This window comes from Natator depressus, chromosome 4 (genome assembly GCF_965152275.1).
Source record: "Natator depressus isolate rNatDep1 chromosome 4, rNatDep2.hap1, whole genome shotgun sequence".
Taxonomy (NCBI): Eukaryota; Metazoa; Chordata; order Testudines; family Cheloniidae; genus Natator; species Natator depressus.
The window spans coordinates 140,171,874-140,197,868 of record NC_134237.1 but is presented as its reverse complement, the minus strand read 5'-3'; the positions used below and the strand labels follow the sequence as shown (position 1 = coordinate 140,197,868).

General features: G+C 46.8%; 1 protein-coding gene across 1 annotated transcript in view; it reads left to right on the top strand.

Moving 5' to 3' along the window:
* The first annotated feature begins 9,516 nt into the window (after positions 1-9,516).
* DCTN1 (dynactin subunit 1) overlaps positions 9,517-25,995 on the top strand; it is a 116,371-nt gene continuing 99,892 nt past the window's right edge. The window contains 1 exon segment of the mRNA XM_074951989.1: positions 9,517-9,797. Within this exon segment, the coding sequence (XP_074808090.1) occupies positions 9,765-9,797 (33 nt within the window). The 5' untranslated portion in view covers positions 9,517-9,764.

Here is a 25,995-nt window from a genome sequence, read left to right as displayed (position 1 = left end):
CATGCCTGTAAGTGGCAAAGACTGTCCATAAGCATGGGACACAGGTGGCTCTGTTTCTCATTCTTGACCTATTTCAATAGCTGTGGAGTTTTTTCTCTTTGTGGCAGGATTTCAAGGGATTTTGTTGAAGGCTCATTTGGCAGCCGTCACTGCTGCTCACGTTCTAGTCATTTTGTGGTGTCACTGGTTTAAGAGGCTCTGTCTCAGAGGAGGCGGAACTTTGTGCTTCTCAGGTTCCAGTCCTAGAACTCTAGAAATGAGAAGCGAGTGCCATCTTCGGTTCTGTGTAGTCTGTCCTACTAGGTGCCAAGGCAGAAGTGTTCTCTTCAATGACCCAGAGGGCAAGGCCTCCACCGCTTCCTTTGGAAGATGGTATCTTTCAGGTTTTGTTTTTAGATTTTTGGGATTTGAAAATGGGGTGAAAATAGCAAATTTGGGGTTAACTGTTTTTGTTTTTCAAATAAGACACTTTACTCCCAGGTTTTATATAAATATTTTCAGCTTCTATGTGATGTTATCAAGGTCCCCGAGTAGCTATTAAAATGCATGATCTACTAGGAACTGTGTGTGCCTCCTATAAAACAGAAATTAATGACCTGTGAGCACTACATGTAGATGGCAGTGACATTGAATAGGTGAATAGTTTTATCTGTTTGGATAGTCGGTTGGCACCAGGAGGTTCTATGTCAAAAGTCATATGTTGGATCAGTCTTGCATCACGGACATTGGATCTTCAAAGGCCTCTGTTTGGGCAGTGGGATGTCTGTGTGATAACTAAGAGCCGAGTGTTCAACTCAGTAGTGGTGATAACTCTTATTATATGGAGCAGAAACATGGCAATTAAAAGCAGCCGAGGAGCGGAAACCAAACAGTTGTCCGTATCGAAAGTTACAGTGTATTCTTAATAGTGTGGTCTGATTTTTTTGCCACAAATGTGGAGATATTTAGATGATCCCGGCAAGTTGCAGTCTTGCAGCAGTTGAAAAGAAGACGACTGCAGTAGTGGGGTCATGTCCAACGTGCAGAAGAATGCATGCTTTTGCAGAAGGTTTATAGAGCTCAGGTTGAAGGAAGAGGAGCAACAAGGCCAACTGTGAATGAGGTTAGAATGAGGTTAGAAGATGCAATTTTGAGGGATTGAAGAAACCCAAATCCTCCATGCTGACTCTTGCTGAAGGAAGAAGACTTGCAAGGGACTATTCAAGATGGAAATCCATTTTACATGCCAGTATAGCTACATGATAGCCATATGAATCTGCTGCTGCTGTTGCTATGAGTGGAAATGCATCATCAGTTGGACAGTACTGTCACTGACAATGTGTATTGTGCTGGTGAGAATGGAACTGTGTGGGCTTGGCGAGGGCCTCCACACCAGTGCTGTCAGCAGGCATTCAAGTGGCCTGGTGAAGGTGTAGGCCAGGGGTCGGCAATCTGTGGCATGCGTGCCAATTTTTAATGGCACGCTGCTGACCCCAGCAGACAGCAGCATGCCATTAAAAATCCTGCCTGGCCCAGCCCGCTCTTTTCCGCCCCCCTGCCCACCACTCTCTTCTTGCAGGGCAGGCAAGCTTCCCCCTCCCCCGGCCTCTTTCCCCAGCGTGCTGGGTTCCTGCCCCTCCTTCTCTCCGTCCCTGCCGCCGATCAGCTGACAGCTCTTGCTACGGAGGGGGAGAGGGAAAAGCGGAGCCGCAGTGCGCGCTCTGCTCCGGGGACCTTGGGGAAGGGGCATATCCCCTCCAGCCCCCTGCCATGAGCCGCTCAGGGCAGGGGGCTGGGAGCACCCCCACGACCGCAGCCCACGACCCCAGCCCTCTGCCCTGACCCCTCCTCTCACACACCCCAGCCCCACGCCCCGACCCCTGCACCCCCCCACACCCCATGCCCTGACTCTTGCAACCCCTACACCCCCACCCTGAGCACCAAACGGGAGCTCCTGCGTGCACACACCTACATTCCCACCTGCACCCCTTGCACCAAATGGGAGCTGCCCAGGTAATCACTCCACACCCAAACCTCCTGCCCCAACCCTGAGCCCCCTCCCTCATTCTAGCTCCTGGCCAGACCCTGCACCCCAACCCCAGTCTGCTCCTTCATCCCCCAGCCCTGTTCTCAGTGCACTCCCACCCTCATCTCAGTGCAGAGAGAAGAAGAGACTCGCTCAGCCCACTGCCGGTCTGGTTAGAATCAGGGAGAAGGTATTAGACCTGGGGTTCTGTTCACCTAGGCCGGCAGCAGGCTGAGCAGGGCCTGTGGCTGGGACCCTGGCTGGCAAGGGGCTGGCAGCCAGAACCCCAGACCGGCAGCGGGCTGAGCTGGGCTGGCAACCGGGACCCTGGATGAGCTGGGCCGGTGGACGGAACCCCAGACCGGCAGTGGGCTGAGTGGCAGTGGGCTGAGCCGCTCAGCCCACTGCCGGTCTGGGGTCCCGGCTGCCAGCCTCGCTCAATCCGATGCCAGCCTAGGTGAATGGAACCCCAGACTGGCAGCAGGCTGAGTGGGTCGGCGGTGTAAGATCAGCATTTTAATTTAATTTTAAATGAAGCTTCTTAAATATTTTGAAAACCTTGTTTACATATGACAATAGTTTAGTTATATAATATATAGACTTAGAGACCTTCTAAAAACGTTAAAATGTATCACTGGCACACGAAACCTTAAATTAAAGTGAATAAATGAAGACTCAGCACCCCTCTTCTGAAAGGTTGCCAACCCCTGGGGTAGGCCATGTGATTTGCAAGTTGATTGACAGATGACCATTTGAGCAACTGGCTTCTTAATTGGATGATGCTGCAACACTTCAACAAAGTTGGGGGCTGGCTCCATGGGGAAATTAAAAAAGCAAAACAAAACAGCAAGATTTAACCTTATATTTTAAATTTTGCTTGAAGGAAGTGTGTGTGTGTATATTTGAGCGTTGGCTTGCTAAACCCAGGGTTGTGAGTTCAGTCCTTGAGGGGGCCGTTTAGGGATCTGAGGCAAAAAAATTGGGGATTAGTCCCCCTTTGAGCAGGGGGTTGGACTAGATGACCTCCTGAGGTCTCTTCCAACCCTGATATTCTATGATTCTATATTTATATTTGTATTTTCTGCTTTCAGGTCTAAATGCAAAGATAGTGCTCCAACTATTCCTTCCTACAGTTGACCTTGCTAATAGAGAAATGTCTTCCTGATGTTCAGCCTGAGTTTTCCCTTTGCATAATTGGATCTCATTACGTCTAGGAATCTAGGCATAAGAGATTCAAATTTATGGAAGTTAGAGAGAGAAGACTAGGCCTCATCTAGTTCTCGCTCAGTGGCCAGCACAGGATTGTTCACTATCGTACACTTTCTAATTTTTTGCTCAGTCTGGCTTTAAATGTGCTGAGTGGCATAAGAACAGCTATATTGGGTCAGACCAAAGGTCCGTCTAGCCCAGTATTTTGTCTTCTGACAGTGGCTAATGCCAGGTGCCCCAGAGGGAGTGAACAGACCAGCTCTCCTCCTCCTGGAATGTGATTCTACAGTCGGAGCCATTCACTTTCAAGATCGTTTTCCTGATATTTAGCCTAAATGTTATCTTTCTGGATTTTTGTCCCATCCTTTGTAGTTCTGCCCTGTCATACAGCTCTAGATAATTCCTTTCTCTGCTTGGGGTTTACACCCTCAAATATTTGCACACTCTGACCTTCACTTAGTAGTTGTTGTTCAGCCAGACTGCTCTGCCCATATTTAATTCTTCCTCATAGCCCGCTAGCCAGCCATTGTTTGTTGCTCTTCTCTGAATTCTGAGGCCCAAAGGGGTTAAGCTGAGGCCATACAGTAACATCTGTACAGAGCCAGGAATTAGAACCCGGGTCTCCTGACTTAGTCCTGTGCTTTAGCCGCAAGGCCATCCTTGTTCTTAAATTAACATCTTTGTGAATCAGCCTAATTCATGTGGCAGCTCACTGACTTCCCCACCCAGCTCTGTAGTCTGGGCTGCTCGTTTACCATTACTCTTTGTTACTAGTCTTTGGATCCATTATCAGACTTTGTGACAATACTTATGCTCCGGGCAATTTTGTTAAGCTACCCAGATAATTCAGCAGTTACAGAATCCTCTGCACAGTGGTGGGGGTTACACACTACAGAATCATGCCAGCCATTTCCCTCCCAAGATGGGCAAATTCATTGCCCCTAGCGTCCTGGCGGAGCAGGGACCTGATGCCCCACTGGTGTGCAGCACGCTGCCTTCTAGCATTTCCTGTCCATTGCTGTGGACACTGGCAGTGCTACAGAGAGCAAAGAGGAGCTTCTCAGTTCAGTGTTCGATGTGGAGGCAGAGAAGGGGGTTAGCCCTGGGAAGGGAGACCTGTGTGCTGAGGAAAAGAAACTCCTTGCAGGGATGTGAGGAGAGGTAATACTTTAACCTGAGATCCTATTCCCCATTCACAATACTGGAACCTGCCCCCAACGTCTGTCTGTCGAATATGGTGCTGGATGTTTTAAGTTCCTGTACTTCAAAACCCGTATCCCGCCCTCAAGCCCTGTAGTAATAATATTTACCCTTCTTTAGCACCTTCTGCTTGAGGATTGCCAAGTGCTTTATAGGTATTAATATAGCCTCACCAGAGTCCTGTGAGAGTGATTATCTTTAGCCTAGTGCAGCAGTTTTCAACCTTTTTTCATTTGTGGACCCCTAAAAAATTTCAAATGGAGGTGCGAACCCCTTTGGAAATCTAGACATAGTCTGTGGACCCCAGGTTGAAAACCACTGTTCTGTGGTAACGACAACCTTTCGCAGACCCACTAGAGATTGTTTGTGGACACCCCCGTCCCCCTCCAAGGGTCTGCAGACCACAGGTTGAAAACCACTGTCCTAGTTAACAGGGATCTGAGACATGCAGAGGTGAAGGGATAGCTCAGTGGTTTGAGCATTGGCCTGCTAAACCCAGGGTTATGAGTTCAATCCTTGAGGGGGCCATTTAGGGATCGGGGGCAAAAATTGGGGATTGGTCCTGCTTTGAGCAGGGGGTTGGATTAGATGACCTCCTGAGGTCCCTTCCAACCCTGAGATTCTATGATTGGGGATTGGTCCTGCTTTGAGCAGGGGGTGGGACTAGGTCACCTCCTGAGGTCCCTTCCAACCCTGAGATTCTATGATTCTATGAAGTGACAAGACCAAGGGGAGAGAGCAAATCTGTGGCTGAGTGGGAACACAGCACTCTGGTATTCCCCATTCTCAGCCTTTGCCACAAAGTAATCCTTCTCAATCTTTGTACCCTCTGAAATCCTTCTTGAAAGGGCTATAGATGTTCACAGTATTATAACATGTATAAAAAACAAATGCTCTCAGGAAACGCAAAACGTAAGGTCCCATTAGTAGCACTGGCTCAGCTGCATTGAATTTACAGAATATTCTTGATTCTGTTCTCTGCATACAATAACTTAACACTGTTCGTGCAGTGTGGCAGAATTGGTATTTGAGTCCTACTTTTTGTAGTTACTGACTGTTCTATGTTCAGATTTGCAGTGTTACTGTTGCATTAATTTAGGTATTCCCAGCTAATGTCCCTGAGAGAGAGAGAGATTTTTTCAAGGGGCAAAGGCAGTTGGAGGGAGAGAAAATAAGAATTCAAGTTATAGCATTATGGGAGTTATAAAGCTATTTAGAAAACTAAACATCTAATAGAAATTTGTGTATTATGTTTAATTAAAAGTTTTTTTAATCGTAGTTTTTTTACAACTTGTTCGAATGGTACCTTCGACATCTAACCACCTGCAAAATGTAACCTTTTCAGCCATTTTTGAGCTAGGCACCTGCAAAAATGATTAGTTTAAAATAGGAAAAATGCTTTCTCTCTCTCCACTAATGTAACTCAAACTTTCACAAATCCCAGAAGACAACTCACCCTTTGGACTTGTGACCAATCATGGAACCTTTCAGCCCAAAAGAAAACTTTTGGACAAAGTTCTCAGTAAATGAAAAGTGGGAGGGTTAAAGTGAGAGCTATTTGCAAACTTAACTTCAGATTTTGTGGCAGATAATCTTCTTTACATGCTGTACAAGAGGTGGAGAGTATGCTTGTAAAATTTGCAGGTGAAACAAGCTGAGAGGGTTGCTAGCACTTTGGAGGACAGGATTGCAATTCAAGACAACCTTGACAAATTGGAGAACTGGGCTGAAATCAACAAGATGAAATTCAGTAAAGATAAGTGCAAAGTACTACACTTAGGAAGGACAATCAAATGTACAAATACAAAATAGGGAATAACTGTGTAGGCAGTAGTACTGCTGAAAAGGATCTGGAGGTTGTAGTGGATCACAAATTGAATGAATGAGAGTCAACAGTGTGGTGAAGTTGTGCAAAAGGCTAATATATTCTGAGATGAATTAACACAGGGGTGGGCAAACTTTTTGGCCCGAGGGCCATATCGGGGTTGCGAAACGGAGGCCAAAATGGAGGGCTGGGTAGGGAAGGCTGTGCCTCCGCAAACAGCCTGGCCCTGCCCCCTATCCGCCTCCTCTCACTTCCTGCCCCCTGACTGCTCTGACCCCTATCCACATCCCTGCCCTGACAGGCCCCCCGGGGCCCCACCCCCTGTCCAACCCCCCTGCCTGCTGTGACCCCTATCCACATCCCTGCCCTGACAGGCCCCCCGGGGCCCCACCCCCTATCCAACCCCCCTGCTCCCTGTCCCCTGACTTCCCTGACCCCTATCCACACCCCGCCCCCTGACAAGCCCCCCCAGGACCCCCGACCCATCTAACTGTCCCCCCCACTCCTTGTCCCATTACTGTCCCCTCCCGGGACCCCTGTCCCGAACTGCCCCCCCCCCGGACCCCACCCCCTATCCAACCCTCCCTGCTCCCTGTCGTACCCCCCCAGAATCCCCCCCGACCTCCCAGACCCCACCCTCTATCCAACCCCCCCTGCTCCCTGTCTCCTGACCGTGCCTCCCCCCGAACCTCCACCCCATCCAACCGCCCCCTGTCCCTTATCCAGCCCCCGCCCCCTTACCAGGCCGCTCAGAGTGGCAGGACAAGCTTTTTGGAAAGCCTGGGAGGTGGGCGGGCGCAAGCCGCACTGCCCATGGGCAGCATGGCTGCAGGGGAGGGGGGACAGCGGGGGGGGGGGGCAGGGGGTAGCCTCCCTGGCCGGGAGCTCAGGAGCTGGGCAGGATGGTCCCGCAGGCCGGATGTGGCCCGTGGGCCGTAGTTTGCCCACCTCTGCATTAACGGGAGAGTCGTATGTAAAACATGGGAGGTTTTTGTCCACTCTGCTTGGTACTGGTGAGGCCTCAGCTGGAGTACTGTGCCCAGTTTGGGGTGCCACACTTTAAGAAAGATGTGGAGAAATTGGAGAGAGCAACAAAAATTATAAAGGTTTGGAAAGTACAACCTATGAGGAAATTTTTTTTAAAGAGAAATATTTTGTTTTGAGAAAAGAGGGGGTGGGGGTGTCTTTAGATATGTGAAGGGCTATTATAAAGAGGATGGTGATCAGTTGTTTTCCATGTCACTGAAGGTAGGACAAGAAGCAGTCGACTTAATCTGCACAAAGGGATATTTAGATTAGATAATAAGAAAAACTTTTTGACTCTTAAGGATAGTTAAGTACTGGGACAGATTATCAAGGGAGATTGTGGAACTGTGGAGTTGGAGGTTTTTAAAAACAGGTGAGACAAACATCTATCAGGGATGATTTAGGGATACTTGGTCCTGCCTCAGCGCAGTGGGGTGGACATGACCTCTCAGGGTCCCTTCCAGTTCTACATTTCTATAATTAGTATTTTCCATCAGAATCATGGAAATCAGAGATGGACTAGAGCCTGTTGGCCCAAGTAGTCCATGTCCTGGCCAAGGAAGGATTCAGACTTCCTTCTTTTGATTTTTCTTTTCTGTAGTAGGCAGTGTATAAAACCAGCCGCACGTACTTAGAACTCCTAGCTACCATCAGGAGCTGAAGGGTGAGAATTTAACAATGCAGATGTGCTGTGTTATGAGAGCGGGAGTGGGTTTGGACAGATTTGGAAATATGAATGGGATAAAGTTGAGGTAGAGTTCAGTGCAAGGTTGAGTTGCATCTGCCGAGTCCGTGCTGAGCATACGGGAAGCTAGGATCCTAGACTCTATTTCAAAGACTGCAGTGTGTGTGGGGGTAGGGCAGAGGTGGGCAAACTGCGGCCAGTGGGCCACATCCAGCTTGCGGGACCCTCCTGCCCAGCTGTTGCGCTCCCGGCCGGGGAGGCTAGCCCCCGGCCCCTCTCTTGCTGTCCCCCCTTCCCTGCAGCCTCAGCTCGCCGTGCCACCAGCGCTCTGGGCGACGGGGCTGCGAGCTCCAGCTGGGCAACGCAGCTGCGAGAGCCGCCTGCCTGCCCCAGGGCTCTAGACTGCTTGGCGGCGTGGCTGCCAGTCCTGGTGCTCTGAGCAGCATGGTAGGGGGGTGGAGAGTGATGGGGTTGGATAAGGGGCAGGGGGCAGTTGGATAGGTGTGGGATTCCTAGGGAGCCTGTCAAGGGGCAGGGGTGTGGATAGGGTTCAGGGCAGTCAGGGTACAGGGAGCGGGGGGGTTGGATGGGGGTGGGGTCCTGGGGGGGGCGGTTGGGGCGCGGGGTCCCGGTAGGGAGCGGACAGGGGACAAGGAGCATGGGGGTTGGATGGGTCGGAGGTTCTGAGGGGGGCAGTCAGGGGGTGGGAAGTGGGAGGGGGCAGATAGGGGGCGGGAGCCAGGCTGTTTGGGGAGGCACAGCCTTCCCTACCCGGCCCTCCATACAGTTTCGGAACTCCGATGTGGCCCTCAGGCCAAAAAGTTTGCCCACCCTTGGGGTGGGGGTAAGAACTGGAAGATGATCACTAGTGCAGCTGTGATGTCCTGAAATAATGAAGAAAAGCAGAGTGGAACACACTGGGAACCCCAGCTTTGCCAAAACCTGGTGTCAGGCATGTCCCCTCCTCCCCAGCCCCCCTCGCTGTTTCACAGGCAGCAATTAATGCTGTAGGCAGCCCTGAAGAGAGCGGCTGATGACTTTAATTAGACATCTATTCAGATCAGCCATAGGAAGAGCAATTATTGATTTAAAAATGCCCCATGATTAACTGTTTGGTCTCCATACCTGTGCTTCTGTCCCACCTAGGCTGCAGCATGGCTCAGTTTTTTAAGAATGTTGTTAAGTCCTGCAGTAAAGTGTAATAATAACTCTGGTTGGGAAGGGAGGAGCAGAAAAGAACAACTGAAAATACCTGTTTTTGAGTAAAATTCACTGCAACTCTGGGTATTTATCATCTGCTCCACGCAAGCAGGAATGCGGATGGCCCTGTCTAGTGAGGAGAATGCAGGCACACCGCATATCCAGCGCTTCCCTCCAAAGCAGGACGAGGCTGTGTTCCATGTAGATGCTTTTGGTGTTGGTCTGGAGAAGCTCATTGGTGTCATTTCATGGCTTTTGTGTCTCCAGTGCCCCAGCCCAGGCAGCTTGCCTTTTCTTTTCCGGTTTCAAATAGGAAACTGTTTAGCATTAGGACCCAGTGGGCTGGCAAAATCTGTGACAAGAGTCTGGAGCAGCACTAGCGCAAAGTGAGTCTCCGTCAGCTGGGCTGGATTTTTGTATATCCATGTATTCAAGAATCCTCTAACAGAAAAGGGTTTTTTCCTCTGTGTGGCCAGACAGAGCGTGGGTTGGGGTGCGGGTATGGTTGGATCAACTGGAACGTAACAGCCAAATCCTTCCTGAATTACTACTAGCCATGAACTGAGACCATCATTTAAAAAAAAAAAAAACCATTAAAATAGAGCAACGGCAGCATGGCCCAGAGCAAGAGACACACATACAGTCGGGTAAGTTGAGGGGGGGCGGGGGGGTTATTTACAAACTACTTGGATCTATTATATGTCTTATACCTACAATATATCTGAATGTTATTGGTGCAATGAAGAATATAGATATTTACTGTGAAATATAGATTGTTTACTATGCTTTTCCCATTTTCTGAACTGTGCGTCTGGCTATTAGCAATATCTCACTTGTTAATACATATCGGGTGGGGGAGGAAAGTGTAGATAAATAGCCTGAATTATACTGTTAGTCATTTCCTTTTGATTTAAATTAGTCTCTATTTCTTATGAGTTATTGCTGATAATGTAATGAGGTGTCAGCTGAGCCTCCAGCGATGACAGAATTTTTCTGGGGCTTTTCAGCACAAAGATTCTAGGTTGTCATGCCTCCTCCCCCCCAGGCCTTCTTTGTTTTTTCCATCTGATTGTTTTCCAACTTGCACTGTGAGGTGCTGAAATGATTTTCAGATATTTGGAAGCCCAAGGTTTTCCATATTGCCATTAAACTTGGGCTGTGAAGTCGGCAACAGAACTTAAAATGAGCAATAGCCTTACAATGAGGCCTTTCTTTGGAGTTTTTCTTTGCCGTTTTGTTCTCTTTCTCGAATCTAGTGGTATTCTGTCTGAGTCTCTAGGTGTTGGAGAGGCTGGGTTAGTGCATTTCCAGGCTTCTCTATTACTTGGTGCTTGCCAACTTGGCAAAGAGCTCGATAACTCTAGGTGGATCTCAAACACTATCGGGCCATGTTTTGGCCATGTCTTCCTTCATCTTTGCAAATCCTGAGAAGAGAGAGACCTTTCTTATCACCTCAGGTTATGCTGAACTCATTTCAAACCTCCTTTAGGAAAAAGCACTGAAAGAATGCAGTGTGCAACTGCACTGGCTTCCCAGTAAAGAGCATTGTTAGGGTAGTAGACAACACACCAAGGAATCATTGGTTGATTTTTGTGTTTAACTTAAGAGTGTATATAGTCAAAATGACTTGGTTGCTTTTGTTTCCGTGCTGTTATCCCTGGTTAGCTAGATGATGGAAGTAGCAGAGGCCATGGTGCATAGCAACAGCCATCCGGAAGGACTAAAGATGGTCACTTAGGGAATATGTCTGAAAAGTTACTTAAAGTGCTTCAGAAATGGTGAAAGAATGTGGTTTGTGTGTAGAAGCCCTCTTTTTGACTAGGTCTCCTATGATTGTCCTCTACTCTTGACAGCCAAGCCTTGGAGTATGTGCTGCTCACTAGCTTCCTGGAGTTTGGATTTTCTAAGATGTTCCGTCCCTGATCCATGGGCTGGCTCTGAGGCTTTCGCACTAGTATTCTGTTAGCTGTGTTTAATTCCATTCAATGGCTAAGGCCAGGTGGGATTTGTTTGGGTTTGTTAGTCTCTAAGGTGCTACAAGTACTCCTGTTCTTTTTGGGTTTGAAGTTAGTCAACATTAACTATTACTTTACTCAAACTACATGTTGAGACTCCCGTGTCAAGAGAACCAAATTTGTGAGCGCCCCTCTAGAGAGAGCTGGTTGGTTGTGGTACTTTACTTGTCTTGGGAGTAATACGACACCTAATATATTAACAGGTTGATTATCCGAATGACTCTGGATCAACTGCGTTGGCAACGCTAGAAACACCCAAACCATTTGCCTGGCACACCCAAGTAACCATACATGCCCTGTGGGATTCCCACTCTCTCTCCTCGGGGCTGGGGTTAGTGGGTTCAGCTTAGTATTTTTCCCATTTGCTGAGTTGACAAGTATTTGTGCCCTCTTTTCCCCTGCCCTTGCCCCACCATAATCTTCTAATCTCTTATTTGAAATTGCTCTGTTTGCTTTTAGGTGTCAAACCAGAGTAAGTCCAGCACTAGAGTGGTGCTCGCACAGTAGGAGCTTTGTCACAGCAATGCCTTGCTAGTTCATCTACAAGTCTAACAGCAACAGATCCAGGCTGCTTAAGATTCTGTTAGATGAGACAGCAGCCGCCCGCATTGTGTCACTGGATGATGGGTCTGTTATTAATCCTTGAGTAATCGCCTTTGATGAGGACCGAATATGGCCGCACCAGATATTATATATTCAGTAATAACTAGCCTTAGCGCAAACGAAGACTAGAATTATTTCTAAGTCTCTCCTTTTTCAAGTCCTCTTTAGCTACCTCTTAAATTTGAGGCTAAGAGGATTTTAACTTGCGGTCATGAATCTGTTCCTGGGAGACTTCCAGAGAAGTGCTGCTGTGTTCAAGGTTTGCCCCCAAACTTTTGATCTATACTTTGAGTGACAGATTAAGGGTGCAATTAGTCACATATGCATGTAGGGAGGTATCACTGTGCGCTCACATAATGACATGATCCTGGCTTCAAAATGTAACACGCATATTTGGGGGGTTATGTGGCCTGGTGAAACAAAGCTCTAAAATTGTTGTGTGCAGGCAGCGCACATTAGTGACCCAAATATTTGTGCTTAAATCATAAGTGCGTTGAAATATATTCTGTTTTTGGTATTTTTTAAACCTGTGTGAGCGTGTCTGTGTGTGTGTGTGTGTGTGAGAGAGAGAGAGAGAGAGAGAGAGAGAGAACTGACCTGGGGAGGATCTGAATAGTTTTTCTGGGTGTGAAAAGTGCTCTGTCCTATCCACAGTTGCCTGAGACATCCAGTCTCCCTACAGCACCCAAGATTTGAGGCACAGTAGGGTGAGGACTCATCTAGGGCAAAGGAGTTCTGCAGGAATGCTGCACCTGGGAGGCTTTGAGCTAACCTGATGGTTCTGAAGCTTGGTGGGGACGGAGCCATGGGTTTCCATAACCGTGCAGTTTCCATAGCATTGTCTCGTTTCAGAATGGCCTACTAGCTTACGTGCCTCTTTGGCCACTGCTGTACATTGAGCTGATATTTATGATAGAGCTGTCCACAGTGATGTCTCGGTATATTTCCTGAGGGGTTCTAACTAATTTAGAATCCATCAGTGCGCATGACTGATTTAAATTATTCCTTCCAGTGCTCCTCACCTTGGATTAGTCTGTGAATTCAATTGGTCTTTATAATGTTCAGTTACTTGCTTTTGTTAGTTCTTCCTAGAATTCCTCACAATCCTTTGTTGCCTTGACTTTGTAATTGGCAAATGTAACCACTTTGCTCTACATCCCACCTTCCTGACTACCACCAGACCTATACCAGACATTCCCAGCGATGCTTGGCACTATTGTTAGCCTATCATAGACATTTAACTTACCAAAGACCAGTCCTTCATTGTTCTAAAGTCTATAGAGCTATTACAATGGATACTTCAGTCTGCTTGCAGCTTGTCAGTCACTGGCAGAAGGGGAATGCCCTGCCTCTGAAGTTCCTCCAGTTTGATGTGCCCCCTGCTCCCCCACTCTTCCCTGCTGCAGGGATACTCCAGTCTTTATTTCACGCTTCTGACTGACCGTTCAGCCCTGTAACGGTCCGTCCAATTCCCAGCTGCATCCCAGGGCTGTGTTTGCCCTTTGGGATTTGTCCCTGAGTTCTGCTTCCCCTGTTTGCAGCGCCTGGTTCCCTGCAGACTTCAGGGAGCGCTCAGGTGAGAAAAGCCAGAGGCTGAAGGATAAGTGGGGAACAAGAGACAGGTCCTTGGAGAGTCTCAAGGTGGTTGACCAGCTCTGGGGGCAGAATGCATTCCCCTCCCTTAGCCCAGGCCCTGGCGGGTCACCCCTACCCTCTCCCCTAGGCAGGAAAGGAGACACACAGTATTGGAAAAGAACTGTCTGTGAGGCGGGTGCCCCCATCTCGGTATGGGGGGGTTAAACCAGAGGGGCAGCATGCCAGATGGAAAATTACACTGAGCCCCTATGGCTCGCCCCAACAGATGGCAGAGCTCAGCTGCCTCCTCCCTCTCTGCCTCCCATTGGGCCATGGGTAGAGAGCACCGGCCACCTCGCGCCAGAGGTGAGTAAGGGCCAGCTCCTGCCGCCGGCTGCCATCTCTGTAACAGGGCTCCCTGCTGATAGCCCAGGCACCCCATGGAAAAACAGACCCAGCTGGCCCACCTAGCACTTATGCAGTAGAGAGGGGCAGAGCTTCTGGGAAGTCCATTCTTGAATCCCACCTTCCTTGAGAGACCCAGAAAGGGGCCCATGTTGGGGAGGGAAAAGAATAAGCCCAGCCTCTTTGTAAACAGGGTGATCACTGAGAGCTCAGCGACCTGAGCCCAGATTATCCCCTCACTTTTCCATTGCGGGTTCATAGGGACAAACTCCCAAGGGGGAAGTAAAATCAGTGCTTGTTTCTCCTTCTAACCTCCATGGAGTGCAGTATGGCGGGTCAGTGCAGAAAGACCAGGCGATAGACGTGCTGATTAGTGTGTGTGTGTCGCGCTCACACCTGTGTCCATATGTAGAGGGTATTCTTCCACCTTAGGAGAGGGGAGCCAGCAGTCCAGATCAGAGTTAGGGGATTATATAATAGATATACTATATTCTATTAAAAATAACAAAAGAGCGGCTGGACACTTTCTTCCATTTCTGGGTACTGTGAAATTCCATTTCTGGGTACTGGGTACTTCCACTTTCTGGGTACTGTGAAGCTACGCTGAGAGAGTCTGCAGTCACCTTGGACAAGTGATAGCTGTGCATCCCTTCTGGTGTTCCCTTAGAAGTTGTAATAGACAGAGGGAGTTTTCCTGACATACCTAGAAGACTGGAGAGTATTGGGCTGCCATCCCCAGCTGCCGCTGTGGGTTGCCACACCCTAACGTCTGGGCTGTTGTTCCCAGCAGCTGTTTCAGGTTGCTGTGTGTCACCAGCACTTCCTTTCCCCCTAGAAGCTGGCTATGGGGTGAAGAAGGGGGCAGCAGCCTAGTTATAGAAGAACAAGCCCTTGGCCCACCCGTTACGTCTTTCTAGCCCCTGGCCTCCATTTCATAAAGGCAGACGCTTTCTCGGTGTGCATCTGTCCAAATCCAACCTGGAGTCACTGCCCCAGGTGAATGTGGCTGTCTTCCCTGGTAGCAAGGACTCTGTTTCCAGCGTGGGCAGTTTTTTACCTGCAAGTGGCCTCCTCACAGACCACCAAGTCCAGGCCACCTAAGCCCCCTCCTTTGGGCATAGATGTGGTTCTGGTCCTGGAAATCAGACACTCAGGCAAATCAGTTCCTAGCTTTCTTACGGATACAGTGGGGAGTTCTATGGTAAGCTGAGGCTATTCAGAGTCCTCAGAAAAGTGAACTTGCTGTCCTAGCTCCTGCCTGGTGCTATAGAAAGGAATACAGATCGTACGGCAAGTGGAAGCTGTCCCTGAACTACAACAGGAGAAAATACCTCTTTGAACGGTAGCTCAAAAAGTGCAGGTTGCTGCGGCAAGGTCAGCAGCTACCCTCAGTTACTTCAGAGCTCTGACTCTGAACCAGCCCTGTCTGGAGGTAAACACAGATCACAGCCAGGCTCTCTTATTTTGGGAGTAAATTGCTCCCTGCAGCTTTGGTTAAAGTGAGGTCCCTGGAGAGTAGCCAGAGGCAGTAATCTGTAGTACTGTGCAAGAATCGCAGGAACAGCTTTGTCCCATTCCCGTTCTTAAGAAACCCCTGGAAATTCCAGGGAATGAATGAAATTGTGCATTACCTATTTCTGATCAGCTGAGTTTTGAAGTTGGGAGCTTTCTCAGATGAGACCAGTATTCAGGCAGCAATTCAGATGTTTTGGAAGGGCGGGAGAGAGAAGGCAAATTCTGATCCAGGACCCACTTCTCTTGTAGGGACTTTGGGTCTCCCTTGGCAAGGGAGTCTCCCCTCTCCCCAGTACCTTGGGCTGGTACCGCCAAGAGGCAAGTTGTCAGGGGACTCCTCTGTGCTCCGCTGTACAGGAACAGATGTCCTGGGCATCAGGTTACAACACCGTTGGCCCAGCCACCCCTCTATCTGGAGCCCAAGTTGCGTTGCGACCCCATGCGCCTGGTCACAACATCATTCACTGAAACTTGGCCTTGCTGCCCAGCTGTGGAGGGGTTGAGGTGGCCTGGTCAAATGGAGTGGCGTTGTAACCACGCAGCTGGAGCGATGTTCTGGATCGATGCTCTGGACCGCTCTGGCAGCAGCCGTACTGATTTAGTACAGGAACACTGCTTAAAAGTGGTTGGGCTTGGCCCCCCAGGCTCCGCAGCCTATGGAACTATGAGCAAGTGCAAAAGCCTTGGTGTCTGTCTCATCTTCTCCCCTCTCCCCAGCTGGTGCCACTGCTATTGTACTTGTAATTCAGACAAGTAGTCCTCACTCCTGACGTAGCATTTGCTCCCAAGGTAAATCCCTAATTATCAAAGTGTGCTCCTTAAGAGCACTGACATTCATAGCGCAGAGAAGTTAAGTCTTTTACACTGAGATCTGCTAGGTGGCCACATGACCATCAATGCCTAAATTCACCCCGACTTTACATATTGGCCATCCAATCTTTAGCCAGCGTCATTTTTTTTGGCAGAAGCATTCTCCACACCTTAGTGCCCAGGAGAAGATGGAGGACATGTAATATACCTCATTTTGGATGTCCGTATTTAAAGGATGATAGTGGGGGTACGCTGCTGTGAAAATCCCATTGTAACAGATCTGTGAACCTTAGCACAATGGAGAATAGGAAAATGTATCTGTGCCTACCTGAAAATGTCCTTTTTCTGAGCAATGAAGTCCCGAGGTATGACCCAGCCTGGAGATGAGAATATCATTCAGAACTTAGATGGAAATTAACAGTGAAAGATTTGGGTTTTGTTGTTAGGAGTTATTTCCCATGCCCTGCAGTAGGGGAAATTGTACGTTTTCCGCTTTGTACTTAGCACAATTTGTAATTTAAGAAAGTGCAATTGAATTATCCTGGCTGTGGAAGTTGTTTCAACTGGTGGAAACTTCATGGGGTGGGTCATTCCCCTGTTGCCAGTACTGATGGGTCTGGTTCTGCCCCGAAGCTGCCAGCTGGTTGACATAGGCATTGTGGTGAATCTGTGAGCCTTTAGTAAGCAGGTAAGCAGATCCACTTTTCCTGTTAGATTAGCCAGGCCATCTTCCTAACCTTCGCATAATGAGAACTGACTATTTATTCCATCTTTTTGCTTCATATCTTGTATCCTGCTTCTAATCCGTGATGGGACTTTACCTGTCACCTTGTGTTTACCAGCTTTTTTGACAGCTTCTTGTGAGCCTTCTGAAAGCCCAAGTTGTCCACCCTGTTTCTTGTATCTACTGTTTGAACGAATTGACAAAGAGTTTTGGAGGGGCACAGTTTTCCCATGTAAAAGCCAGACTGGCTTGTCTCTTTGTTTTTGCCTGGGAACTTTACTGTCCCCAATGATTTTCTCCCCCAGTTTTACAGATAATATTCACTAATCTGTAACTTCTGGGACCACACTTAGCTCCTCTTGTCTAACTGTTCTGAGTGAAAAATTATATTTCCATGGGACTGACCAGAGAGACCTGTTCACAGTAGCCTCCAGTGTCAGTGGTAACTTGAGAGAGGAGCTAAATAAGCCTCTGAAAATCAGTTTTTCAGGTGTTTGCAGTAGGGAAGCTCCAGTAGGATGGATTCAGTGCCAGACTTGTGAACTTTGCCTTGCAGAAACCCTTGTTACAACCATTACAGTTGAGCAGGTTTTGGGTTTGTTACAGGTATCTATTAGCATTTCAGAAGCTCTGGTGAGGGGGTAGTTTGACTAGGCAGTTGGCTGCTTCAGTGTTGGAATTAGCTTGGGGGACGGAGCCTCTGGATTTTGGAGCATAATTTTTTGTAGCTTATCAGTTTTGGTAAATAGTGCCAGTAGTAAAGTTCACTTTTTAAAAGGAACCTTTGAAATATACTTAGAGTAGTGCACTGCATTGGTCAGGGTGCCATCTTGGAAATTTCCATTGTTAGAAGTTCTTGCTGTGTCCAAACTGATGACAATAGGTTTGTAAATTTAAAATAGGCTTTTTTGAGCTACAACTTGCAAACCTGACATGTTTGGGGACTCCTGGCAGCATGGGCATGTCATCAAGTTTAAAAATCTTCTAATCCACTTTCATAGAATATCAGGGTTGGAAGGGACCTCAGGAGGTCATCTAGTCCAACCCCCTGCTCAAAGCAGGACCAATCCCCAACTAAATAATCCCAGCCAGGGTTTTGTCAAGCCTGACCTTAAAAACCTCAAAGGAAGGAGATTCCACCACCTCCCCCCTAGGTAACGCATTCCAGTGCTTCACCACCCTCTTAGTGAAAAAGTTTTTCCATAATATCCATCTTAAACCTCCCCCACTGCAACTTGAGACCATTACTCCTTGTTCTGTCATCTGCTACCACTGAGAACAGTCTAGAGCCATCCTCTTTGGAACCCCCTTTCAGGTAGTTGAAAGCAGCTATCAAATCCCCCCTCATTCGTCTCTTCTGCAGACTAAATAATCCCAGTTCCCTCAGCCTCTTCATATAAGTCATGTGCTCCAGCCTCCTAATCATTTTTGTTGCCCTTCGTTGGACTCTTTCCAATTTTTCCACATCGTCCTTGTAGTGTGGGGCCCAAAACTGGACACAGTACTCCAGATGAGGCCTTACCAATGCCGAATAGAGGGGAATGATCATGTCCCTCGATCTGCTGGTAATGCTCCTACTTATACAGCCCAAAATGCTGTTAGCCTTCTTGGCAACAAGGGCACACTGTTGACTCATATCCAGCTTCTCGTCCACTGTAACCCCTAGGTCCTTTTCTGCAGAACTGCTGCCTAGCCATTCGGTCCCTAGTCTGTAGCGGTGCATGGGATTCTTCCATCCTAAGTGCAGGACTCTGCACTTGTCCTTGTTGAACCTCATCAGATTTCTTTCGGCCGAATCCTCTAATTTGTCTAGGTCTCTCTGTATCCTATCCCTACCCTCCAGTGTATCTACCTCTCTTCCCAGTTTAGAGTCATCTGCAAACTCGCTGAGGGTGCAATCCACACCATCCTCCAGATCATTAATGAAGATATTGAACAAAACCGGCCCCAGGACCGACCCTTGGGGCACTCCACTTGATACCGGCTGCCAACTAGACATGGAGCCATTGATCACTATCCGTGGAGCCTGACGATCTAGCCAGCTTTCTATCCACCTTATCGTCCATTCATCCAGCCCATACTTCTTTAACTTGCTGGCAAGAATACTGTGGGAGACAGTGTCAAAAGTGTTGCTAAAGTCAAGGAATAACACGTCCACTGCTTTCCCCTCATCCACAGAGCCAGTTATCTCGTCATAGAAGGCAATTAGAAGGCACTTTCTTACTAGGTTCACAATGAAACTTTGCTGTGTGAACCAATTAAAAAAAAGGCAGAACTGGTACCTGATAAACTGTGAAACCCTTTTATTTAGTGTCTGTTTTTCCCAGGTTTAATTTTATTTTTTCTCCTCCCTCATTCGGTACTGATGACACTTGCATGAATGATGTAAGGGTCTTGGTTTATTAATCACTTGAGGTGCCACATACCCCTATGACACCAATTGACTGCTGTGTTAATAATTACAGCAACCAACTATTGACTTCCAGTGAGAAATAAAACTAAGAAACTGACGCCGTATTTTCATGTAAGTTAGTTTCATGAAAGTGCATTAATACAGAATGAGAAATGAAGCCAATTAAGGCAAAACTCTTCTTAGATGCCATTTTATTAATTAAAAACTTAATAGCAAATACCATTCAGTGCATATGTGTGGGAGAGTACATCTTAAATCTGCTTTCAGAACTGAGGCCAACGGATGTACCTGTTGCTTAAATAACTATATCAAATGTTTTAGTTAAGTCTAGTATTTGGAACTGATCAAAAGTAGAATTCTTGCTAAATTGTACAGTGTCTGGAAACACAGATAAAACAGTCCATTTAATATCTGTAGCTAATGTATTTAGGGGCCCCAACTAGGTTCAATACCCCATTGTACTAGGGACTGTACACACCTAGAATAAGTCAGTCACTATCTTGAAGTGTAAATAGACCAGACCAACAAAGGGATGGAGGAAAGGAATGTAACATTTCTGCAGAGTGAACAATATGGTGTCCTGCAAATGTCACGGTAATTCCATGATTTTAATTTCACTTTAATGTTTTGGTTGGGGTTTTGTTGGGAGTGGATTTGATAAAGGAAGGTACATAGCAGGGAAGAAGGTAAGGGAGATGGGGGAGGGTGAAGCTAGGAATTAATTTTGCCCTTTTTAATTCATCAATTACTGAAGTGCTATTATCTTTTCTTCTTTTTTTTAAATTAATTCTTAGCAGTGATGTAGTGCTTACAAATCTTAATTTTAGCTTTATAGTCTCACCATGAAGTATGCAAGTATTACCCCCACTTTACTGGACGGGTAGCCGAGATGTAAAAGGCCAAATCAGCCCTCACCAGACCAACCCCACTGATCTCGAAGACAGCAAAATGTCACCCAAAAAGCTTACATGATTTGCAAAAGACCAAGAAAAAGTCAGCAATCAGATTTCAAGAATAGTAGTTTTACAGTGGAATAGAAAAGTTGCAGACCTCATATGAGGATTGAGGGGTTTTACTGATCTTGGAAAATTCCCAGTGGATGATCAGCAAAGCCACTAGGACTTCAGGGTTTCTGAGTTTAAGTTTGAAAGGTTTGATATGAGCCTAATGCCTCAGCAGTGAAGAAGTCAGAAATGGAAATGTTTCAGAGTAGTCTGTATCCGCAAAAAGAAAAGGCGGACTTGTGGCACCTTAGAGACTAACAAATTTGAGCATAAACTTTCGTGAGCTACAGCTCACTTCATCGGATGCATACTGTGGAAAATACAGTGGGGAGATTTGTATATACACAGAGAACACACTGTAAGGAGAGTGATCAGGTAAGGTGAGCTATTACCAGCGGGGGAGGGGGAACCTTTTGTAGTGATGATCAAGGTGGGCCGTTTCCAGCAGCTGACAAGAACATGTGGGGGGAAGGAGGGGGGGAAGAGGGAGGGGAGAGAATAAACATGGGGAAATAGTTTTACTTTGTGTCATGACCCATCCACTCCCAGTCTTTATTCAAGCCTAAATTAATTTTATCCAGTTTGCAAATTAATTCCAATTCAGCAGTCTCTCGTTGGAGTCTGTTTTTGAAGTATTTTTGTTGAAGAATTGCCACTTTTAGGTCTGTAATCAAAATGGAAAAGAAACTATTAGCTCAACCAGTTCACCTCTCCATCAGCTGAGATGGCCTGGATGATTTAATAAGTTTAGCGCTATGTTAGAGACTGTACTGCATCTGCATACTACAGTACGTCTAGTAACCTTGTCGAAAAGATGGTGTTCATGGAAGTGGCTTCCAAAACTACAGAGAGAGAATGTATATATAAATCCCTTTCTCTCCACTACATCTAGAGTCTGTCTCCCTCACAGGTGATTTTACAGAGACGTTTGTTTTATAGTTCCCAGGAAACTGTTTTCAGTAAGGTTATACCACTTTAAAAGTAACCTTCAGATACGTTACATGTATGACTAGATATGTAGCAAAGAAATGTAGAGTCTTCCTTTCTTTAGCAGTGAAGATTGTGGAAGTTGGTGAGAAAAAGACTGTTGAAAGGGATAGCAGGAATGTCCTGGCTTGTCAGTTAGCTTTCTGTACACTAAACTGGATTCAGTTAATTTTAACATATTTTGGTCTGGTAATGTATATAAGAAAGGGCCACAGTTTTTCCTTTTATAACATTACAGAAAATAACTCTTCTCCAGTAAAATCTGTGGAATTCATTTCTTGCTACTGCATTATCTGGTTGGTTAGCTGCAATCTCAGGAGGAGGAGCTTATTCAGCTTGGGAAAAGGCCCTTTCTTTCTCTTGGTTCATCTACTGAAAAGGAAGGAAGTGAATGTGGCAGGAATCAATGTCTAAATGGGTTTGAAGTGAGAGGCTATGAAATTTCCAATCCGATGGATAAGGGTTTTTGCCTGCTTTGAGTGTAGCATGGAGCTTGCTGCTAATTCTTAAAGCAGCATGTTGGTCTGAAAAGGTGATTTTCAAAGGATAAAAAAATTGGGCACATGCTTTCTCTCCACGCACCCCCTCTTTATAAGAATGGGCAGACTAGGTCAGACCAAAGGTCCATCTAGCCCAGTATCCCATGTGCCGACAGTGGCCAGTGTCAGGTGCCCCAGAGGGAATGAACAGAACAGGGAATCATCAAGTGATCCATCCCCTGTCGCCCATTCCCAGCTTCTGGCAAACAGCATCTAAGGACACCATCCCTGTCCATCTTGGCTCGTAGCCGTTGATGAACCTGTTCTCCATGAACTTATCTAGTTCTTTTTTGAACTCTGTTATAGTCTTGGCCTTCACATCATCTTCTGGCAAGGAGTTCCACAGGTTGACTGTGCATTGTGTGAAGAAATACTTCCTTTTATTTGCTTTAAACCTGCTGCATATTAATTTCATTTGGTGACCCCCTAGTTCTTGTGTTATGAGAAGGAGTAAATAACACTTCCTTATTTACTTTTTCCACCCCAGTCATGATTTTCTAGACCTCTATCATGGTCCCCTCTTCCCAGCTGAAACGTCCCAGTCCTATTAATCTCTCCTCCTATGGAAGTTGTTCCATACCGCTAAAATCATTTTTGTTGCCCTTTTTCTGAGCCTATTTCAATTCCAATATATCTTTTTTGAGATAGGGCAACCACATCTGCACACAGTATTCAAGATGTGGGCGTACCATGGATTTATACAGAGGCAATATGATGTTTTCTGTCTTATTATCGATCCCTTTCTTAATGATTCCCAACATTCTGGTCGCTTTTTTGACTGCTGCTGCACATTGACTGGATGTTTTCAGAGAACTATCCACAATGACTCCAAGATCTTTGTTGAGTGGTAACAGCCAATTTATACCCCATCATTTTATAGGTATAGATGGGATGTTTTCCAATATGCATTACTTTGCATGTATCAACATTGAATTTCATCTGCCATTTTGTTGCCCAGTTTATGATGTGGAAAGCAGGGCTAGAAGGCTTTTGTGTGATTTTTTTTTTTTTTTTTTTTTTAAGGGACTCTTCTTTTTTTCCCATTAAAGACTCAGGGGTCTCCTACCGTGGAAGAGTCTATGGTGGCCAGAGACATAGATAGTGACTGGGATTGGCTGTTCAATCAGATGACTTAAAACTCTTGTTTTTGTTAATACCTGCTGTACTCCAATGCCTAATGAATGCTTGGGAGCAAGGGTATCTGTTCAAGATTAAACACTCTCACCCTTTCAATTAAGGTGTGGGAACTCACAATAAATATCTGAGATACTCACAGATTCCTCCAGCAAACCCAGACTTGACATTCATGATCTTGCTAATGTAAAAGGAAGTAAAAACACTTGTTTTAACATCAACCATTCAGGTCATTTTTACACATAATAAAATAGTTTCAGGGAAACAGAATTTAAAAACATTTGCAGATCACCTTTTAAACTACTTTGAGTACCATAACTTCCTGCTATCTTGCCTCTGTGACTCTCACCTTGTCCCACTTCAATGCAACCAGAACACTGCAGGCGTAATGTACCTTGCCCTCATTCCAGCCACATCTGGCCTTTTTTTCATATTCCTTCACTGGCTTTCATCTGCTTGATTCTTTGGTGGTGTCCAACTTGGCTGTTTCCTTCATTCTTGCTAAATTGGATAACTGTCTTGCTCATGTCCTCCTCATGCACTTATTTCCACACCTTCCCTCTGTCCTTGTGTTTGGAATGCCCCTCCTGAGAACATGCTTTTATCCAGGAGGCCCACAAGTCCTAGTCCTCCCTTCAGAGGCACGCCTACTAATGAAACCATGAAGCAGAAATCCCTTCAACCCTTCTCCCAACATATCAGTGGAGCTGATGTGACAAGTGCTCTAGAATTCCATTCATTCATCTTGATGTCAGCATCTGTTCTGTACCCTTTCCAGCAGGGATTGTCCTCCTGTCTGTATTTCGAACAGAAATGGTGTGTAACAGGCTGACCTACACAATGGATGTCCATGTTCCTATTGAGGGTTGGGGCACCCTTTGTTTATGGATCTCTGTGTACCAGGGAGGGGAGTTTCAGCTGAGGTCACTGAAAGATCATTTGTAAAATGAAAGCTCAACTTGTAAGAGAATTTATGTCTTCCATGAGGTGGTCATATGAGCTGTGAGGTCTCCAATCTGGAGAAATTAAGGTAATTTCAGGTCATCAATTCTATTTAACAGATTTTAGCCAAGAAAACTCTTGAAGGTTCTGGCACTGACAGGCTGGCCCAGGGGTGGACAAACTTTTTGGCCGGAGGGCCACATCGGGGAATAGACATTGTATGTCTGGCCATGAACGCTCACAAAATTGGGGTTGGGGTGGGGGAGGGGGTAAGACCTCTGGTTGGGGGTGCAGGCTCTGGGGTGGGGCTGGGAATGAGAGGTTTGGGGTGCAGGAGAGTGCTCCGTGCTGGGATCGAGGGGTTTGGAGAACGGGAGGGGAATCAGGGCTGGGGCAGGGGATTGGGGCGTGGTGAGAGGCTCAGGGGTGCAGGCTCCAAGTGCCACTTACCTCAAGCGGCTCCCGGAAGCAGTGGCATGTTCCTTCTCCGGCTCCTATGCATGGAGCGGGGCCACGTGGTTGCTTCCAGGAGCCACCTGGTGTCCTGACTGGAGCGCCAGAGCAGGGCTGAGCCGCGTGGTGCAGCCCCCGCCCCAGCTGGAGCCCCAGAGCGGGGCCAACCCTCGCAGTGCGGCCCCCAACCCGGCGCCCTAGCTGGAGCACCGGAGCGGGACAAGCCCCAGACCCCACTTGCGGGCCGGCTTAAAATGGCTCACGGGCCGTAGTTTGCCCACTCCTGGCCTGGCCCATTGGCAAGATGAATGACTATGAATTGGGTTTAGGAATCTGTCTGTTTCATCAGATCAGGGCCATGGTATAATGTGTACAAATCTACTATGGTGGTTAATGCTGTCTGTGCAGAGCCGTATAATAGCTTCATGATCCAGAAGAAAACTACGGTTGCTAGGCCACGCTGGAGCCTAACCTGGGGTGTGCTGTTTCTGTAACAGAAAGTCACATCACTAGAATAATGAATGGAAGTATAAATATCGTGTGGTTTGCATAAAGAGCCCCCAAAACTCAGACTAGCCATTGGTTGAGCTGCAAGTATATTTCTTTACACTAGAAGATGGATGCTACTTCCTGTGGACTTGTCTGGTTAAATAATATTTGCTTCTTCAGTCAAATAGAATAATATCTTGCAGGTTACCAGAGCTACTGGAATACGACTGAGGCATTTTCTGTTTATGATCTGTTCCCTTTCTTCCTGCATCAGTTTCTGTTTTGTTTACGAACATTTTTCTTCAGAACCCCTGTATGCTAAGGATTACTTGAAGTGGTTTGTAAGCATTTATATTATGGAGCCTTTCTGATAGCAGTTAACTGTGTAAAGCTTTAGACTCCTTTTTGTTTTGGACACAGTACGAGCGCCTGAAGAGGCCAGTGAAATGTGACAGCAACATTATTGTCTAGGCTGGTGGTATTAATCGAGATGGAACTCTGCTTTTCAGTGAGTGACTGCTCGCACAACAGTAGAATGGCGGGGGCCCACAGCCCCTGGAAAAGTAAATTGAAAATGGAGGCACGTGCTTCACAGTTACATTAACACGTGTGTATTTCTAGTAAGATTCTGAGTGTGTAACACTCTTCATTGATGGAATTGCTTACACCCATGGCCTTATTCTCTGCACCAGAAGTGAATCTTGGAATGCATTTAGTTGTACCTAGGCAGATAGATATAGGTTTGAGATGATGACAACTTAAAAATGCAGTAGTGCACATTAGACTTTAACAAGCGTGGATGGGTAATTAGGAGGATACTGAATGTCTTGAAAACATAATGAGAGTTTAACGTCTCTATTTTCTGATTAATTGCTTAGTGCCTGATTTGGAGCGCTAGTAAAGCTATGAATGGGTGATCCTGGCCCAGAGGTTGTCTCCTCAATCCATGCAGATAGGCTGCTAGTTCTCAAATATCAGCCATGGACCAGCCATATCTCTTTGAAGAGGGGCAGGAAAGCATGATGCTGTGGAAGAGGAGGGTTCACAAACCCAACAGCCCTGGTTATAGGGGCCTCTAATGCTAGGGGCTAGGGATGCTGCAGGGAAATAAAGTAGTCTCTTCTGAGACGGTGATCCTGTGCTTCCCGCATTGGAAGATGATCTGTGACCATCTGACACTGTGACAGATGTATATGGTGACTTGCGAAGGGCTGCTGCTTCATATTGGTCTTTCCCA